The sequence below is a fragment of the Delphinus delphis genome, chromosome 19, assembly GCF_949987515.2.
Source record: "Delphinus delphis chromosome 19, mDelDel1.2, whole genome shotgun sequence".
Classification (NCBI taxonomy): domain Eukaryota; kingdom Metazoa; phylum Chordata; class Mammalia; order Artiodactyla; family Delphinidae; genus Delphinus; species Delphinus delphis.
The window spans coordinates 28,827,191-28,848,848 of record NC_082701.1 but is presented as its reverse complement, the minus strand read 5'-3'; the positions used below and the strand labels follow the sequence as shown (position 1 = coordinate 28,848,848).

Here is a 21,658-nt window from a genome sequence, read left to right as displayed (position 1 = left end):
TAATGAGGTATGAATGTTTTAAAAACATAGATTTGCCTTTTGTATAGTTCATAGATAAAAATACACACACACACACACACACACACACACACACACACACACACACACACACACACACACACACACACACACACACACACATGTACATATCCCCCCGCTGGTTAAGGACAGCAAACTGGGAAAGATAAATATTGGATTTCAAAATCACATTTAATTTTTTTCGATATATAAATTTAATGAATTAAAATGGCTCATTATTTCACCACTTAGTCCCAAATGACAATTGAAAAAGAAAAGTAACATATACATGGTTAAAGACTCAAAATTATAGAAAGGCATTAAATGAAAAGATCTCTTTTTCCAGTTCTTTCCATCCCCTTAAGGGAACTACTGTAAGGTTTTATGTGTATTCTTCTAAAACATTTAAAATATGTATTTTCTATAATGTATGTGTATAGATTATTTTTAAAGCTTAAACCCATCAGCACATAGACAAATCTAACTTATTTTTTAAGGGCTATATCTTTTGTATGAATTTTTGCCACAATTTATTTAACATATCCCCTGTGGGTAGACGTTTGGTTTATTTCCAATTTGGGGGGCTATTAAACAGTGCAGTATATATATATTTAAATGGTGAAATTTTATTTGGTAGTTACTGACAAATTTCCAGTACACTTCTAGTAGAAGTAGAAGTTTATACTTCTAATTTTATACATCTTTTAATAGGATATGCCACACCTTTGCTAGGACTGGATTTTATCAAACATCTTATTTTTTGATTGGTGTATGTTAATAAAATTTTTTTACTTCTAATAATAGAATGGCAAAGGACATTAGTAAATAGTACATGAAAGAAGGTATGCAAATTACTGTTGAAACTTTTTAGAATGTTCGTACAATGTAGTGTTAAACCTTGCTAGAAAGTGTGAAAAATACAAATCAAAACAACAGTCTTCTATTTTTACCTTTAAAATAGGCAAAGATAAGAAAAGATAATATTAATGTTGATAAAGGTGTGGAAAAAGGATAATGTAAAATGCTATACATTTTCTGGAGAATAATTTGGTGATATGGTTTTCAAGAAACTTAAAAATATTTTTACTCTCTGATCCTATAATGCCATTTCTAAAACTGTATACTAAGAAAATATTTAGAAATGAGCGTAAAAATTCTTATTGCAGATTATTTATAAAGCAAAAATTGAGAACAGTCTAAATGTCTAGTAATAAACTGGTTCATCAACTATGGCACATTAATCCAGTGTACATGTATAGGCAACAATGAAAAGAAACTTGGTGATATGAAAAAATATTTCTGATAGGATTTTTAATAAAATAGGCTAAGAGAAAAAAGGAGATCCCAGTTTTGTTAAAAAAAAATATTTAGTGGCTAGATTGTTAATAATCCTCAGTGCCTGGGGAAAATTTGCTTTGTTCTCATTATTTTAAAATTGGGTCTCATTATAGAGATATATCCACAAGTATATATGTATAGAAGAAATGTGAAATGAAATACATCAAAATCTTGATAGTACATTCTTTGTATAATGGGATTTTAGGTAATTTAGGGCTTTTTGGTACTCTTATATTTTCCAACTTTTTGTAGTAAACACTCTTTTTTCCCCTAGGACATTTCTCCTGCCCTCCTTCCCAGTTTCCATTCTTCCTTTGTTTTTAGTTATTTATATTTGATTAAGTAATACTGTCTCATGGCTCAAATTGAAAAGGTACAAAAGTGTCTATAGAGAAAAATGTCTTTCAGTCCTGTTCCCAAGTCACTTGGCTCTCATCTTTGAAAGCAACTAGTGATACCATTGCCCTTGTGTATCCTTCCAGATCCTTCCAGAAATATTTTTGTCTAATACCACTTTAATCAGAACAAAGTCACAACAAACATACTTTGAAAAATATGTTTCTCAAGTTAATTTGGGATATTTCCAGCTATACTGATCTGGAGCTCTATCTGAGTTAACTAATATAGTTCTTTAAAATGGTTGTATTATAGATGTGGTGTATGTACTCTGTCTCCTCTGTTAAATCTTTACTTTGTGGCTTTAATGATGTTTCTAAAATTCTGAGGTGAACTTGTGTTATTTCTTCTGTTCTAGTATTGCTTCATATTTCAGCTATGCATTTTTTTTTTAGGGAAAATTCTGCTATTTTTATCATGGTGTTCATAAAATTAGTGATCAACACATATTACAAACTCTCCAAGGGATGTGCAAGGCCTGGGATATAGAAGAATTCGTCAGCTTGGGGAAAAAACTAAAGGCATGTCCATATTACACAGCACGAGAACTAATGCAGGATGCTGACATAATATTTTGTCCCTACAACTATCTTCTAGATGCACAAATAAGGGAAAGTGTGAGTAGATATGTAAAAATTAAAAGAACTGTTTTCCTACTATTGGGATATAAGTGATGAATGTAAAGCTTTTAGATGTTTTAATGTCTTTTACTTTATTCTTTGCTTTATATTTAATTTATGGAAATGTGTAAACAGAGTAGAGTATTGAAAACATATTCTAAGGGGTATTAAAAACTGAATTTTAGACACTGTCATTTTAATTTCCAAAGTAATAAGCACTTCTAAGGACCTAGTACTGAAGTGGAATCATAACAGGGTTTTTCAACCTTGATGGTAATGACATTTTGGGCTGGATAATTCCTTGTTGTGGTGGGCTGTCTGTGCATTGTAGGATGTTTATTAGCATCTCTGGTTTTATCCACTAGGTGCCAGTGGTACCCTCGCAGTTGTCACAGTCAAAAATGTCTCCAGACATTGCCAAATATCCCCTGGGGTACAAAAAATTGCCCCCATTTGAGACCCTTATATGTGATCTCTTTATGAATAGAAAGAATGATTTTAAAACATTTATCTAAAGAATCTGTGTTTTGAAGAACTTACGTTGGGAGAATGTGCATACTATGCAAATTATGCTCTGTGAACTTTGAATAAGTGAATTTGGGTACAGCATTTGTGTTTATCTGCCTGGTTCTTAGAGACATCCATTTGTTACAGCATAAGACAAAAAGTGAATAACTTCATATATTCAGTTGTTATTCCTCTCTTTAGATCTGACTGTACAACTTTCATTAGCTTTCTATTTCTATAAGTTTAAAATGAATAGGCATTATGTTTAATACCCCTGCTATCCTTCCTCTTATTTGGCTGCCTTTCAGCTAGGTCTCTTTCCGTTGAGCAACGGTATATATCAATGCCAAGTCAGTCTTCCTCTGCTTAAAAATCTCTTATATCTCTCTTTGCTCATGGGATAAAGCCATATTTCTTAAGCTTACTCCCAAGATGATCAATAGTCTGACCTAAATCTGCCTTTTCAGCCTTCTCTGCTACAGACTCCCAACTTGAACTCTTCAAAAACTTACCTCAAAGTCCCCTGAGGACACCTTGTTCTTTCCTGTATCTCTGCTTTTGATTACACCTATATTGAATTGCCCTACTCTCTCTTTGTGTATCCAAATCCAAATCCTGCTCACTTTTTAAACCTCAGTATATTTCCTACTCTTTTATGGTTCTTTCTCAGCCATCTACAGCCCTCTGTATATTATTATTTCCTCAGAATAACTCAGTGGCAATTGCTTTGTGACATTTTGTATTAGTCAGGATTCTTTCAGTTGCATTTGACACAAACCCAGCTTCAATAGAGCTTAAAAAAATATACTTGACTATCGTGATGACTTTGTAATCAGGCAAGTTCTTCCCAGTAGGAACAAAGATAACCATAATCAGCTAGCTTTTTTCCAGCTAGGTAACCTGGAAAAAAGAATATGATTTCACATTAGTCACCCATAATTACTCTGATTGGCCTAGCTCGGATCTCATACCCATTCTTGAACCAGTCATTGTGACCATAGACAGATGGAATACTTTATTTAATTGACAAGCCTGGGTTCTAAGTCTACCCACATTATGAGAGTGGTGATGTCCCTTGATTAACAGCTTAACAGTCCTACAGACATCACATGGGAGTTGGGGAAGAGCACTTCTCAAAAGGGTTGCAGAAGAGACTGAAATGAAATAGATACATACTATATTGTATTAGTATTTTGAGAGTCTTTTGAATCTTGTGTTGTTATTTTCGTTTTAAAGGTTTTTTTTTTTTATTCTACTTTTTATATTATGTTGGAGATCCCTTATACCCCTTTGTGTAACCAGCCATATGTTGATCCTGGCTCACTTAACACATATTATTTTGGTTGATAGGTTTACAAGTATTTTGAGAGTGAAAAATGGAAAACTGTAATGCTGAGCTGATATTTGGTTGGCCTAAGTGCTTTAAAATTTTAAGACTGAGAATCAGTTGCTTATATAGTTGGACTTGTGATATTGGCCTATAGTATGAATTTTTTAATGAAATATCTTGCCTATTGCTGTTAAATCCATTTTGCTGAATGTTTTACAGGAAAACTCTTTTATCTTATAGATGGATATCAATCTGAAAGAACAGGTTGTCATTTTAGATGAAGCTCATAACATTGAGGACTGTGCTCGGGAATCAGCAAGTTACAGTATAACGGAAGTTCAGCTTCGGTTTGCTCGGGATGAACTAGATAGTATGGTTAACAATAATATAAGGAAGAAAGACCATGAACCCCTACGAGCTGTGTGCTATAGCCTCATTAAGTAAGAACATTTGTCTTTCAGTGTCATTTGTGCTGCCTTTGTATTAAAAACATGTTTTATTGTGCCAAGTATTTAACAATTAGTAAACTTTGACCAGGCTACTTGGGAAATGGATTGTTGTTTGCCCATTAAAGGTAGAGATAGGCTAGTCCAAACTTTTGTCTTGTTCAAAAGAATATAGTGAACGTAACTGATTTTTAAAATTGATAATTGTGAATCTTATTCCTAATTTAGCAGGATAATTTAGTAGTCCCATAGGATGTGTGTAGGATATTGGGCTGAACATTAACTAAACATGGTTTTAATGAACATATTTAAAAATTCTGGACCATGGCTTTATTTTATCGCTTTATCCTGCAGTTTGAGTAGGATTCTGGTTTGATGAGGTTCATTTAACCAAGATTTCAATACTGTAAAATAATAGATTTAGTATTTTATTTATTTATTTTTAAAATTATTTATTTATTTGGCTGTGTCAGGTCTTTGTGTTGTGGCACACAGGATCTTCGTTGTGGAATGTGGGATCTTTTCATTGCAGCACCTGGGCTCTTCTCTGGTTGCAGAGTGTGGGCTCTCTAGTTGTGGTGCATGGGCTCTAGAGTGCACAAGCTCAGTAGTTGCGGCGCATGGGCTTAGTTGCCCCACGGCATGTGGGATCTTAATTCCCTGACCAGGGATCCAACCCGCGTCCTCTGCTTCGGAAGGAGGATTCTTAACCACCGGACCACCAGTGAAGTCCTGATTTAGTATTTTATTGAAACTTACATTAGATCGTTTCCCTTTAATTAGACGTTATGTTGTTGATCTAGAATCTCTTTACCTTAGAAAAAAATGTTACCTGACACTACATCCCGTTCCATTTATTGCAGCACTTTTCTGTTCCCTTCACAGTATATTTTTTAAAAAATTTGCATGTTTATACATCCACATGTTTGAACATAAGAGGTTTACAAATTTATATTGTAAAAACCTTTTTCCCACCCCATCTTCCATCTGCTTAATTTCTGTCTTCCTGAACAAGTTTATCATTTAGTTCATATTTATGCAAAAATGAGCCAATATAGATACTTTCTCTTATCCCTCCTTTTTACCCAAATGATGGCATCTATACATACACTTTTTTCTTCTCCATTTTAAACGTAAAATATATTTTATTTTTGGGTCTTCCCTGGTGGCACAGTGGTTAAGAATCTGCCTGCCAATGCAGGGGATACGGGTTCAATCCCTGGTCCGGGAGAATCCCACATGCTGCGGAGCAACTAAGCCCATGTGCCACAACTACTGAGCCTGCGCGCCTCGAGCTCATGCTCCACAACTAGAGAAGCCACTGCAATGAGAAGCCCGCACGCCACAACAAAGACTAGCCCCCGCGCGCCACAACTAGAGAAAGCCTGTGCGCAGCAATGAAGACCCAATGCAGCGCCCTCCCCGCCAAAATATCTATACAGATGTATGTTTTATTTTTTCTGCTGTATAGCAAAGTGAATCAGTTATACATATACATATATCCACTCTTTTTTTTTTTTTCGGTACGCGGGCCTTTCACTGTTGTGGCCTCTCCCGTTGCGGAGCACAGGCTCCGGATGCGCAGGCTCAGCAGCCATGGTTCACGGGCCCAGCCGCTCCACGGCATGTGGTATCTTCCCGGACCAGGGCACGAACCTGTGTCCTCTGTATCAGCAGGCAGACTCTCAACCACTGCGCCACCAGGGAAGCCCTTATGTTTTATTTTTTAAAAGCCAGGTATGATTGACATATATAAAACTATTAATATTTAATGTTTAAAACTTGATGAGTTTGAGATAAGTATACATGTGTGAAACCATCACCACGGTTTTTAACATAAACATACTCATTGCCTTTAGAAGTTTCCTCCTGCCCTCTTTATTTATTATTATTTGTGATAAGAACACTTAATATAAGACATACCCTCTTAGCAAATTTTTAAGTATACAATACAGTATTGTTAACTGTAGGCATTGTACTTCATATGTACATTTTTCTGTATCTTGCCTTTTTTCACTTAACAATATATTTTGGAGATCTTTCCATATCAAGACCCAGAAAGCTTCTCAGTTTTAAAAAAATAGTTGCCTAGAATTCCATTGCATGGATGTACAGTGATTTATTTAACCAGCCTCTGATAGTAGATATTGAAGTTGTTTTACAATCTTTTGCTATTACATTGCTGTAACGAATAACTTTGAACATATGCCCTTTCATCTGTCTGGGAGTATATCTATAGCAAAATTTTTAGAAGTGGGATTCTTGGGTCAAAGCATAGATCTACATGTAATTTTGATAGATATTTTTTAAATTTACACAGTAGATGGGTGAGTGGAAGACTAATTTATACTCTGACCAGCGAAGTATGAGAATATGAAAGTTGTTTTTTTTTCTAACCTGATGGGTGAAAAGTATCCCAGTGTACTTTTCATTTACATTTCTCTTTTTTTTAAAAAATGTATTTATTTATTTGGCTGTGCCAGGTCTGAGTTGTGGCACGCAGGATTTTTGCTGTGGCGCATGGAATCTTTGCTGCGGCATGCGAGATCTTTAGTTGCAGCATGAAGGATCTAGTTCCCTGACCAGGGATCGAACCTGGGCCCCTGCATTGGGAGCACAGAGTCTTAGCTACTGGACCACCAGGGAAGTCCCTCATTTACATTTCTCTTAATGTGTGATTAAGCATTTTTAAGGGCCATATATATGTCCTTTTCTGTCAACTCTCTGTTGACATTTCTGTCTTTGTTCTTGTTTTTACGGTTCTTTTTCTTATTGATTTGTAGATGTTCTTTGTAAATTGGCCCTTTGCTTGTGATAAGAGTTGCAAACATTTTCCCCCTCCATTTTGCTATATGCTTGTGTCTTTCCTTGTGGTATTTTTGCCACGTAGAAGTTTGTCATTTCTATTTCACAGCATAATTTGTTGAAAGAGTTGGCTGTAGTTGCTGATTCTATTTTCTCACTTCCCATTCTTTCCTTGTCCATCCCAGTAGTGTTGCTGTCTGCATAATTCTACTGAAACTGTTCTTATCGAGATCTCCAGTGATCCAGAGATTGCTAAGTGCAAAGGTTATTTTTCTGTTATTTTACTTAGCCTCTCAGCATTGTTGGATACTGTTGACTACCACCTCTATGAAAAGTGTTTTTGTCTTCTGTGGAATAATAGAAAATATGTATTCAATATATTGGTCTCTGTCCCCAGTTCCTGGCACGGAAGTCCTAAAACCTTTATAATTTCCTAAGTGATAAGAGCACTAAGAGCATTTTCTGTTCTACTATTTCATTTTTGGCCCCGGTTCCTGACAGAGTTCCTAAATCCCCTGGGATTTCCTGGATGACAGGTCTGTCTTTTGTTCTAATGAGGTGATGGGTTTGTGGGCTCCTGGATGGGTCTGGTCACTAGAAAGACCAAGGCATGTTTAAAAGCTTGGAACTTTCAGCCCACCTCCCCTCTGGGAAGGGGAGAAGGGCTGGATATTGAGTTAATGTTCCATCATGTCTTTGTAATGAAGTCTTCATAAAAATACCAAAAGTACAGGATTCAGAGAGCTTCTGCATTGGTGAACACACCTATGTACTTGGAGTGGGGTGCACTTCACCTCCACAAGGACAGAAGCTTCTGTGCTTGGGACCCTTACAGACCTCACCCTATATATCTCTTCATCTGACTGTTAATCCTTTATTATAGAATAAACTGGTAAATATTTTCCTGATTTCTGTGAGCTGTTCTAATAAATGCTCAAACTTGAGGAGGGGGTCATGGGAGCCTCTTGATTTACAGCTGCTTGGTCAGAAGCACAGATGACAACCTGGACTTTTACAACTGGCATCTAGGTTGGGGGTGGGAGGGACAGTCTTGTGAGACTGAGTGCTTAACCAGTAGGGTCTGTGCTAACTCCAATTAGTGTCGAAATTGAATTGAATTATAGGACACCCATCTGATGTCTCAGAGAATTGCCTGTGTGGGAAAAAACCCCACATACACGTAGAGACCAGAGGTGTTAGAAGTGAAGTAGTGAGAGTAGACCAGACACACAGGAATGTGTTTTCCTAGACGGCTTCCATGACATCTTCTGGTTTTCCTCCTCCTCACAGTTCGTTCTTTCTCAGTTGCTTTTGATAGTTCTTACTTTGTTTGATGTCTAAACGTTGAAGTACCTCAGGGCTTGGTCTTGGGACTTCATTTCTTTTCTAGTTCTGCACTCTCCTTAATTTACATAACCCTAGTGCAGTGCAAATGAGGCCTGAATCTGTGTCTGTCCCAACCTGTCCCTGGAATGCCATTTTCATATACCCAACTATACTTTCTATCTCTGTTTGGATGTAAAATTTCAACTTTCCAAAACACTCCTTTCCTTCCCCTACCTACTCCCCCCCACTGCCCCTGTCTTCCTTGTCTAAGCAAATAGTACCGACCAGTTCCTCAAATCAAAAATCTAAGTGTTATCCTTGATTACTGCTTCACCTCATGCAATTCATCAGTAAGTTTTATAAATGCCACCTACACAATATATCCCAAATCCTTCAATCTCATACCTGTCATCCCAGAATCATCCCTCAACTAGAACAACTGTAACAGCCTCCTAATAGGTCTCTCCTTTCATTTTTGTCTTTCTCCTATAATCCATTCTGGCTTATAAACTGGAATCATCTTTTAAACACTTAAAATAGATTATCTCTCTCGTATTTAAAATTTTCTGTTTAAAATCTTCCCATTGCACTTTGAAGAGAATCCAGACTTCTTATCCTGGCCCAACATGATCTGATTCCTGCTTATCACTCTAACATTGCTCATACCGTTATTCCTTTCTACCCATTGTGGTCCAACTACATTGGCTTTCTTTCGGGTCTTTAAATAAGCAAAATTTGTTAAATCACCTGAGGATCTTTGCACCAGGTGAAAATGGCATTCTTCTACTTGGAGTACTCTTTTTTCCCTGATCCTCCCATGACTGAATACTTTTTGTATTCAGTTAGAATATATGTCATCTCAAGAAGAGCTTCCTTGACATTCAAATGAAAGTAGCAGTTAGATTACATTAATCCAGTTTATTTTCATTATATCACTGTCACTACCTGATATTGTCTTGTTCATGGAATTGTTTCTGAGTTTATTTCTGTCTCTCTTAGTAGAATCTAATTTCCATGAGAATAAGGACCTTGCCTATTTTATTTACTGCTGTATTTCCACTATCCAGTATAGTGTCTGGCATAATATAGGCATTTAAGCACTCACTGAATGTACAAATGTCTGTGTGTGTGTGTGTGTGTGTGTGTGTGTGTGTGTGTGTGTAAATGAATATATTTTCTAGTAATTCTCTTTTTTGTGTTAATATTTAACACTATAATCTTTTTATTAGGCTTTTAAATTTTTATTTATTTATTTAATTTTTGGCTGTGTTGGGTCTTCGTTGCTGCACGTGGGCTTTCTCTAGTTGCGGCGAGCATGGGCTACTCTTGGTTGCAGTGCGCTGGCTTCTCACTGAGGTGGCTTGTTGCGGAGCATGAGCTCTAGGCACGCGGGCTTCAGTAATTGGGGCATGCAGGCTCAGTAGTTGTGGCTCATGGGCTCTAGAGTACAGGCTCAGTAGTTGTGGCATGCAGGCTTAGTTGCCCCACAGCATGTGGGACCTTCCTGGACCGGGGCTTGAACCCATGTCCCCTGCATTGGCAGGCGTATTCTTAACCACTGTGCCAGCAGGGAAATCCCTATTAGGTTTATTTGTATTTCCTTTTATGTGCATTTGGGATAAGCTCCTAAGAGCTGACTGTCAGTTGGAGAGACAGACAAGTAAGTAAAGCAGTGTGAGTCCACAAAACACAAATGGGGAACCACACACATCTTTCTCTTTTTTGAGTAAAAGCTTACTTTTTTAGCTGTATATTTATTTTGCAATGTGAAACATGCATGGTATTTAAAATGTGTCTTGGGCTTCCCTGGTGGCGCAGTGGTTGAGAGTCCGCCTGCCGATGCAGGGGACACGGGTTTGTGCCCGGGTCCGGGAAGACCCCACATGCCGCGGAGCGGCTGGGCCCGTGAGCCATGGCCGCTGAGCCTGCGCGTCCAGAGCCTGTGCTCCGCAACGGGAGAGACCACAGCAGTGAGAGGCCCGCGTACCGCAAAAATAAATAAATAAAATGTGTCTTAATTAATCCACATATATGTGCTCAGAGCTTCAAGGAATACAGATCAATGTATCACATTTCTCTTTGCTCTGTTGAAGTAGTGCACATAAGGATGATACTGGTTGATGGAATTGTTTTATTTTATTCCAGTTGGTTAGAAGCAAACTCTGAACATCTTGTGGAAAGGGGTTATGAATCATCCTGTAAAGTATGGAGTGGAAGTGACATGCTCTTAAATTTACACAAAATGGGCATAACCACTGCTACTTTTCCTATTTTGCAGGTAAGTTTTTTTTCTACCTGTGAGATTTATTTAGTGAATTAGAAATGACTTAATAGTGAATAGTTAATCCAGAGTAAAGAAAAAAAAGTAGCAAGTTAATTGTTTCAAAATTTTATTTTATTATGTAAGTTCGATAATCTTTAAGTGATGGCATAAATTATGGATGAAAGAGTAGCATTATTAGTTTGAAGGCTATATGGCTTAATTAATACAGAATTAATTGCTTTGTTTAAAGCTAAAATAAGTCAGTATTTTTAGGTTATAAATATTTTGTCAATTATAGAAGTTAAAAATTTGGAAAATAAAAAGATAAGAAATTCATGTTTTATTCTCCTTAACTTAGAGGTTATAAACCTGGGTATATAGAGATTATGGGTGGGCTATGGGATACTGTGAGCCTTATGAAATTACATTCAAAATTTTATGAGTATTTACTTTTGTACATTTTTCTGGATAGAACCTTCATGACTTACATTATTCTCAAAAGAGTGTTTGTTTGGGGTTGTTTTTTTGTGTTTTTTGCAGGTGAGAATGTTTTTACTTTCTCTTTTTGTTCTTATTTATTTATATTAATTGACTTTACTTTTAAAGTGGTTGTTATAGGTTTATAGAAAAAGTGAACAAAAAAGACAGAATTCTCATATACCAGCACCCCCAACCACACACGTATTCACAGATACTATAGATTCTCTTATTATTAACATCTTGCAGTAGTAGTACATTTATTACAATTGAACCAATATTGGTTACATTATTTTTAACTAAAGTCTATAGTTTATGTTAGGGTACACTTTTTGTGTTGTACGTACAGTTCTATGAGTCATTATGAAAACATAAAGTCACGTATCTACCGTTACAGTATCATACAGAATACATTCATTGCCTTAAAAATCTTGTGTTGCACTTATTCATCCCTTCAACACACTTTATTTCCTCTGCTGAACCTCTGGCAATCACTGATTTTTGTTTTTCTGACTCCATAGTGTTGCCTTTTCCAGAATGTTATATAGTTGTAATCATACAGTATGTGGTCTTTTTAGACTGGCTTCTTCCACTTAACAGTATACATTTAAGGTTCCTCCATGTCTTTTTGTGGTTTGACAACTCATTCCTTTTTATTTCTGAACTATATTTATTGTATGTATGTACCACAGTTTGTTTATCCATTTACCTACTGAAAGACACATTGGTGGTTTCCAAGTTTCAGCAATTATGACTAAAGCTGCCATAAACATTTGTGTGCATGTGTTTGTATGGACATACTTCCTGCTCATTTGGATAAATACTTAGGAGCACAATCGCTGGATTGTATGGTAAGACTATGTTTAGCTTGCAGTAAACTGCTAAACTGTCTTCCAAAGTGATTGTACCATTTTACATTCCCACAGGCAGTGAATAAGAGTTCCTGCTGTTCCACATCCTTGCCCACATTTGGTGTTGTCAGTGTTTTGAATGTTAACCATTCTAATAGATATGTATTAGTATCCCATTGTTTTAATTTACATTTCCCTAATGATATATGATGTGGAGCATCTTTTCATATGCTTATTTTCCATCTACATATTTTATTTGGTGAGGTATCTCTTCAGATATTTTGCCTACTTTTTAATTGAGTTGTTTTCTTATTGTTGAGTTTTTTTCTTTTTTTTTTGCGATACGTGGGCCTCTCACTGTTGTGGCTTCTCCCGTTGCGGAGCACAGGCTCCGGACGCACAGGCTCAGCGGCCATGGCTCACGGGCCCAGCCGCGGATCTTCCCAGACCGGGGCACGAACCCGTGTCCCCTGCATTGGCAGGCAGACCCTCAACCACTGCGCCACCAGGGAATCCCATATTGTTGAGTTTTAAGAGTTCTTTGGGTATTTTGTATATAAGACCTTCATCTGATATGTGTTTGCAAATATATTCTTCCAGCCTGTGGCTTGTTTTTTCATCCTATTAATGGAGTCTTCCATATAGCATAAGTTTTTAGTTTTAATAAAGTTCAAATTTTTTTCTTTGATGGATCCTCCTTTTGGTGTTGCAACTAAAAATTCATCACCGAACCCAAAGTCACCTAGATTTTCTCCTATCATTTCTTCTACAAGTTTTATAGTTTTGTATTTTACATTTAAGTCTGTGGTCCATTTTGAGTTAATTTTTGTGAAGGGTGTAAGTTCTGTGTCTAGATTCATTTCTTTGGATGTAGATGTTACTCTGTCACCATTGGTTGAAAAGAGCATCCTCTCTCCATTGGATTATCTTTGGTCCTTTGACAAAAGATCAGTTTACTATATTTGTGTTGGCCCATTTCTGGGCTCTCTATTCTTTTTTTTTTTTTTTTTTTTTGCGGTATGTGGACCTCTCACTGTCGTGGCCTCTCCTGTTGCAGAGCACAGGCTCCGGATGCGCAGGCTCAGCGGCCATGGCTCACGGGCCCAGCCGCTCCGCGGCATGTGGGATCTTCCCGGATCGGGGCACGAACCCGTGTCCCCTGCATTGGCAGGCGGACTCTCAACCACTGCGCCACCAGGGAATGGGCTCTCTATTCTTTTCCATTGATATACTTGTCTGTTCCTTCATCAGTTCCACACTGTCTTGATTACTGTAGCTTTATAGTAAGTCTTGAAGTCAGGTCGTGTCAGTCCTCTGACTTTGTTCTTCAGCATTGTGTTTGCTATTCTGAGTCTTTCATCTTTCCATATAAACTTAGAATTGAAACTGAGCCCCTGTGGGGCTCCTGGGCATGGAAGCCTTTCTGTCCCCCATTTCTTGTATATAGGGAACAGACTCCAGCCTCCATGACCTTCCCTGGGTTCCAAAGGGCAGATTGGAACAGTTGTTAGGGAAGGGAGGGGATGCAGAGACAAGGGAGGAGAAGCCAAGAAACTACCGGAGGCAAGATTAAAGGAACCAGAGAAGCTAATCAAGATTAGGAGACCACCTGAGATGAGATCAAAGGAGTTCAGGCCCTGCACACACCCTAATCTTGTCAGCAACCCTATCCTTGAACTATTGCTATAAAACCCCTCACCAAATCCCCCGGGGTTGGGGGACACAGTTTTTCAGGGGCATGAGCCTGCTGTATCTCCCTTTGAGTGGCAAAGCAATAAAGTTATCCTCTTCTACTTCACCTAAAACTCTTGTCTTCAAGATTCAGTTTGGCACGGTGCACAGAGACCAAGCTTTCTGCGTCAGAATCAGTTTGTCAGTATCCACCAAGTAACTTGGTGGGATTTTGATTGGGACTGCATTAAATCTGTAAATCAATCTGGGAAGAACTGACATCTGAACAATATTGAGTGTTCCTATCCATGAACATGGAGTATCTCTCCATTTATTTGGATCTTTGATTTCTTTTATCAGACTTTTATAGTTTTCCTCATATAGTTTTAAAGAGGTTTTTGAACCAAAAAAGGTAAGAACTGTTGCTAACATGAACTATCATTATGGGCATATGAGTATTAAAAATATATTTTAATAAGACCGTACTTATAATTTTTGCCCTGAATTTTTAAAGTGCAATGTATCATAAGTAGTTTTTCATATGACACTTTTTCTTTTTTTTGCATAAACTTTTTGCATTCTAAAGACTTTTCATATCAACAGTAAAATGGGTTAAATAAATTGTGGGAAATTCATACAGTAGACTACTATACAGCAATTTACAAAATGAACCACTGCCACCACAACCATATGAATGAATCTTACAGACATAAAGTTGCATAAGAGAAACCAGCACAAAAGAGTACAAACTGTATGGCTTCATTTTTATGAAATTTAAGAACAGACATAGTTATGCTAATAGAAGTCAGAATACTGGTTACCACGGGTTACCTTACCAGTGCAGGGGTAAGGAGTAGTTTGGGCTAAGATGGGACACAAAGGAACTTTCTGGGATTCGAGGAATGTTTTGAATCCTGATTTAAAATCATACACACAAGTGTGTGCGTGCGTGCGTGTGTGTGTGTGTGTGTGTGTGTGTATGTGCTTCTGTTTAGTGACCTATACACTTAAGATTAATGCACTCTATAAAAAATGTACAAATAAAATATATGTCAAAGGAAAAAACTTGGAAAATACAGAGAAAGGTACAGAGGAAAAAAAAACTCATAAACTTAAAAATGATTATTATTAACTTTTAGATTTGTGTCTACCTATGTCTTCTTCTATGCATATATTCACTTAACATAAATTTTTGAGATGATAACATATTTATTTTTACCTCTTCATTTAGTAATATGAGTACTTCCCTATTTTAATAAAAATTGTTTCACATGATTTTTAGTTGCAGTGTAGCATTTTTGTGAGTGCACATATTCTAAATTATTTGACTAATCTGGCATTTGAAATACAGGTTGTTGCCAGTTTTCCCAGAATAAGAAAAGGTTCTGATATGAACATCCTTGAAAATATATATTTGTATGTATCTCTGATTATTTCCTTTATATATGGTAAATATTAATTCTTCGTTGCTTGTTGTATTACATGTATATTCTTGTATCTGTGGTTTGTTTATGGTATTTTTTTATAAGTTTTTAAATTTTAGTGCATTCAAATGTATCATTGTTTTTTCTTTTATGAATTGTGATATTTGAGTTTAAGCAAGCTTTTCTTACACTCTGCAACATTTTCTTCTAAAACTGTTAAGGTTTTTTTTAATAAATGTTTTCAATCAGCCTGGGATTCATTTTTGTTTATGTTATGAGATATGTAATCCATCTTATTTCCTGTATGGATTTTCTCAGCATCATTACTAAATTATCCATCCATTTCACTCTGATTTGTAATGCCACATCTGCCACATATCTGATTTTCATTTATGTATAAGCTTATTACTGGACTCTATTGTGTTCTTTGATTCTGTTTATCTAAGTTATCCTATTTATTAATCACTGTAGCATTAGAAAAATGCTGATGCATGGTAGGGCATATCTCCTCACTTGATTTTCCTTTGGAATGATCCTGGCTGTTCTTCGCCTTACTCTGCCATCTGAATTTTAGACTTAGCTTATAAATTTCTATGAACAATTCTGTTGGAATTTTGACTGGAATTGCATTGAATTTATGGATTAATTTAGAAAGAGTTGACTTATTTACAATATGAAGTTTTTCCATTCATGAACAAGATAGCATTCTAATCATTTATTCTCTCTTTCTATATATCTTTCAATAACATTTTATAATTTTTGAAAGTCTTAGGTACTTTTGGTTAATTTACTCCTAAGTTAAAGTTTGTTTCTTTTTCAAATGGTATAATTCAAAAATTGCATTTTCTAATTTTTATCGGTGTATAAGGATGGTAGTTGATTCTTACAATCAACCACTTTGCTGGATTATCCTATAGGTTCATCTATAGATTATTAAATTTTCTATGTAGACAGTCATCCTGTCTATGAATATGACTATTTTCTTTCTTTCCATTTCCTTCACATTTTATTCATTTCTTACTTTGCTAGCTTAAACTTTCAGTACATGGTTCATCACAGTAAAAAGACATCCTAATCTTGTTGCTTACTTTAAAAGGACTGTATTACTAGTATTACAGCATTTAGCAATATGTCTGCTGTATTTAAAAAAAAATTTTTTTTAACAGTTTGAGATACAATTCACATGCCATGAAATTTACCCCTTTAGAGTATACAATTCAGTGGTTTTTCATGTAGTCATAGAGTTGTGCAACTACCACTGCTGTGTAATTTCAGAACATTTTTATCACCTCAGAAAGAAACCTTGTACCCATTAGCAATTAGTCACTCCCATTTCCTCCTACCCCAGATCCTGGAAACCACTAATCTACTTTCTGTTTCTGTGGATCTACCTATTCTGGACATTTTATGTTAATGGAAACACGATATGTGGTGTTTTGTTACTGCCTTTTTTCACTTTGCGTAATGTTCTCAAGGTTCATCTAGTTGTAGGTTCAATCTATCAATACTTCATTCCTTTTTATTACCAAATAATATTGCATTTTATGAACATACTGTATTTTATTTATCCATTATCAGGTGTTTCTACTTTTTGGCTGTTATAAACAATGCAGCTATGACCATTCATAGACAGATTTTTGTGTGGACATGTATTTTCAATTCTCTTGGGTATATACTTAAGACTAGAATTGCTGGTCCATATGGTAACTTTATGTTTAACATTTTGAGGAACTGCCAAACTTTTCCAAAGGGGCTGTACCATTTTACAATTCCATCAATAATGTATGAGGATTCTAATTTCTTCCACATCCTCACCAACACTTGTTATTATCTCTTTTTTATTATAATCTTCCCAGGGGGAATGAAGTGGTATCTTCATGTGATTTGATTTTCATTTCCCTAATGACTCATAATGCCAAGCATTGTTTCAACTGCTTATTGTCCATTTATATATCTTCTCTGGAGAAATCTATATTCAAATCCTTTGCCCATTTTGAACTTGTGTTGTCTTTTATTGACTGTAAGTTCTTTATGTATTCTGAATATGAACAATGTATTGGATATATGATTTGAAAATACTTTTTCTCATTCCATAGATGCTGTAGGATTTTTAGTTATTTTAAAAATTAGGTTAAGGAAATTTCCTTTGATCTTAAGAAATTCATCATTGTGATTATTAAATTTTTTACAAGTTAATTTTACCACAGTAACATATGAACATAATTTAAAAGTCAATTACTACTATCAAGAAAAGCATTCATTTGTGCCACTCCTCTGTCCCAATTTTCATTCTCGGTGGCTCTTTTAACTCATAGTGGCTTCCTCTGATGTTTAACCCCAATTTTCTAAATAACATGTGGATTCTGCTACTTTCGAGTTTTCAAGTTTTGATATTCTCTATTGACTTCCTATTAAGTATGATGATGATTTAGCTCCTTTACACACACACACTTTTCTCTCTCTCTCTCACACACACACACATACACACACACACTCTCATACTCACCCTCTCTTTTCCTCTGTCCCTCCTTTTCTCCTTTTCCTTCCTCCTTCTTTCCCTTTCTTCACTCTCCATTTTCTCAGCATAATTATATTACTATTCAGTGTGCATATCATTATGTATATATATTATCATAGTTTATGATAGTCATCTCATGTAACTTACTTGATTAAATTTTTAATACAACTCTAGGTTTCTATGAAGTAATAATTACCTGTCTGTGTCTATGTGTGTGTTTCCCCATTTGCTTAGTTTTCTATTTGTCTATAAACCCAGCTGTCATTGTTTAGGTAACCTAGCCAGAAGTAGCCTTGGAGTTGTCTCATGATGTAGAATGTCATTCAGTCCGTTTGTTTTTACTACAGTGCCTTACCTTCAGGAGTTCAGAAGTTCTGTAGTTTTACAGAGTAAATTGCCAGTAGTCTGCCAGTGTTGGAGAGGAATAGTAGCCTTCCTGTAAGGTGTTTCTCAGGGAACTTGATTTTTTAAAAAGAACAATTTAATACTTGTTTTTCATTAATATCATTAATAATTTGTAGTGCTGAATGTTTTTCCAAGTTCATGTTGTCTTTTTTGTTCTTTGTTTCTTGACGTTTTGTTCAGTAGAGACTAATTTTACTTTTTTAAATGTCTATTATTTCACAATATATCTGAATATTGAAATTTATCTGTCTTATTTATCTTAACTATTTTCCCATTTTATTTTCATTGAACACACATTTTATTGTCAAACATCAGAGTTGTCACCAGTATCTTTTATTGCTTCAATATTCAGGGTTTTCTCTTTCACAGTCTGGGAAAACATACTTTTCTGTTTTATTATTTTGTCTTAATGTCCACACTTCTTTCTGTATTTAAGCTTACGAGCCATGTAAAAACTAATGAGCCAGTTAGCATACATTTTGTATCTAGTGTGTATTCTTTGAGTTGTTCTTTTACTTTTGCTTGTCACATAGTCATATTATTCTCAGCATCAGAGTACTCCCTGGAAATAATTCAGGCATTTAAGTGGCATATCAAATCTTTTTAAAAACTATTTGGTACATTTTTATTTAGTTCATTGCTTTTCAAAGGCACTGAATAAAACCCTAATCGCCTGAAGAAGTAATGAACCTCCTAAATGTGTAACTTCTTATTTAAATAAGTCTGAAGAGAATTTTAGAATATATGGGAATTCAAAATATATTGTTAGCATTTGTGTATTAATGTTTGACTAAAATTTCAATGTATATTTCATTTGGGTTTTATTACAGTTTTAAGAATTTTGTTTTCCCCCTCTTTCCCTCCCCCCGCCCCTGCCCCGGTACACTTAATATGGTAATTCCTTATAGGGACATTTTTCTGCTATCCTTCAAAAAGAAGAAAAAGTCTCATCAGTTCATGGTAAAGAGGAGGCAAGAGAAGTACCTATTATTAGTGCTTCAACTCAAATAATGCTCAAAGGACTTTTTATGGTGCTTGACTATCTTTTTAGGCAAAATAGCAGGTAAGTGAAGATAATCTGGTCTGTATTCTTTCTCTTAAAAATATTAACCTTATTGGGTGCTACCATGTGTTTAATACCTACTAATTTTATATGAGTACATGGGATAGTGATAAACAAGTGGTATAAATATTGCTCTTACTTACAGGCACAGACTCAGTCAATTGATGTTAGTTTTTATTAATGAAAATGAGTATTGAAACCAGTTAATAAATACAGTTAATTAATTCAGCATTAAAGTCCTCTAAAACTAAATTTAAGTTTTCTTTTAAGTATAATCTAGATGTTTCTTCCAGTGTCAGAAAGTCTCTCTTATTGTGTAACTCCTCTATTTAATGAAATGTGGGAAATGAAAAGCAGTCAACTCCCCACACACTACTCCTTAAGTTATAGTACTACCTGGTTCCAGTATTTTTTTAAGTGTTTTTTTATGGTAAAATATACACAATATAAAATTTACCTTTTTTTTTTTGCGATACGTGGGCCTCTCACTGTTGTGGCCTCTCCCGTTGCGGAGCACAGGCTCCGGACGCGCAGGCTCAGTGGCCATGGCTCACGGGCCCAGCCGCTCTGCAGCATGTGGGATCTTCCCGAACCGGGGCACGAACCTGTGTCTCCTGCATCGGCAGGCGGACTCTCAACCACTGCACCACCAGGGAAGCCCAAATTTACCATTTTTAAGTGTACATTTTAATAGTATTAAGTATGTTCACATTGTTGTACAACTACCACCACTGTCAATTTCTAGAACTTTTTCATCATCCCAAACAGGAACTCTATACCCATGGAACAGTATCTTCCATTTCCCTCTCACCACAGCCTTTGGTAACCTCTATGCTACTTTCATCTCTATGGATTTGCCCTTTCTAGGTGTCTCATATAAGTGGAATCATACAATCTAATGTTTTCAAGGTTAATCCATGTAACATATGTCATTCCTTTTTATGGCTGAATAATATTCCGTGTGTATATATACCACATTTTGTTTACTCATTCTTACATTGATAGACATTTGTATTGTTTCTAGCTTTTGCGTATTGTGAATCATGCTGCAGTGAACATTGATGTACTAGTATCTGTTTGAGTGCCTGCTTTCAGTTTTTCTGGGTACATACCTAGCAGTAGAATTGCAGGATTATATGGTAATTCTGTATTTAACTTTTTGAGGAGCCAGTGTGCTATTTGTCATAGCAGCTGCACATTCTAGATTCACATAGTTATGCACAAGAGTTCCCAATTTCTCTACATCCTTGCCAATACTTGTTATTTTTTGTTTTTTGGATCATAGCCATCCTAATGGGTATAAAGTGGTATCTCCTTATGGTTTTTTTTTTTTTTAACATCTTTATTGGGGTATAATTGCTTTACAATGGTGTGTTAGTTTCTGCTTTATCTCCTTATGGTTTTGATTTACACTTCCCTAATGACTAGAGATGTTGAGCATCTTTTCATGTGCTTATTGTCCATTTCTATATCTTCATTGGAGAAGTGTCTACTCAAGTCCTTTGTCCATTTTTAAATGGGGTTTTTGTGTTGAGTTGTAGGAGTTATTCTGCATATTAATCCTTTATCAGATATTTGCTTTACAAATATTTTCTCCCATTCTGTGGGTTCTCTTTTCACTCTCTTGATAGTATTCTTCGATGCACAAGTTTTGAAATTTTGATGCAGTCCAATTAATCGATTTTTTTTCTTTTATTGCTTGTGCTTTTGGGATCCATTGAACATAGCCAAATATGATGTCATGAAGATTTTCCCCAATGTTTTCTTCTAAGATTTTTATAGTTTTTAGCTCCCAGTATTTTTATAAAATTCCCTCCACATAGTGCAGGGTTCCTGACTTGAACTTTGAATTCTGATCTCTCTAAGGGTAAAATTAACAGTCAGTATTACTGTGAGGACATGGTAGAGAATACCAAATTTTATTCTGTTTAAGCTTAGGTGTTTATAGCCTCTTATTGAGAGAAATTATAAGCTGGATGGGATCACGGAGTTCATCTGGTTTAGTACTTTCATTAAAAATAGATGAAGACTGAGATCCACACTTTAAAGGAACTTAAAAATTAGTTTCCTAAAATTTTAGTAAAAATTGTCTTTCTATTTTCTTATGCAATAAAAAAGTTTAACCCACTTTTTAGTTTCTTTAACAGTAATACTGTTAACTATTTTATAACTAATGATGTAACATAGAATGCAAAGAGCT

At 35.7% G+C, this 21,658-nt stretch overlaps 1 protein-coding gene across 1 annotated transcript in view; it reads left to right on the top strand.

Moving 5' to 3' along the window:
• BRIP1 (BRCA1 interacting DNA helicase 1) overlaps positions 1–21,658 on the top strand; it is a 195,935-nt gene that overhangs the window by 68,205 nt on the left and 106,072 nt on the right. Inside the window, 4 exon segments of the mRNA XM_059996631.1 lie at positions 2,148–2,369; positions 4,450–4,649; positions 10,932–11,064; positions 19,304–19,458. Coding sequence (XP_059852614.1) covers positions 2,148–2,369; positions 4,450–4,649; positions 10,932–11,064; positions 19,304–19,458 — 710 coding nt within the window.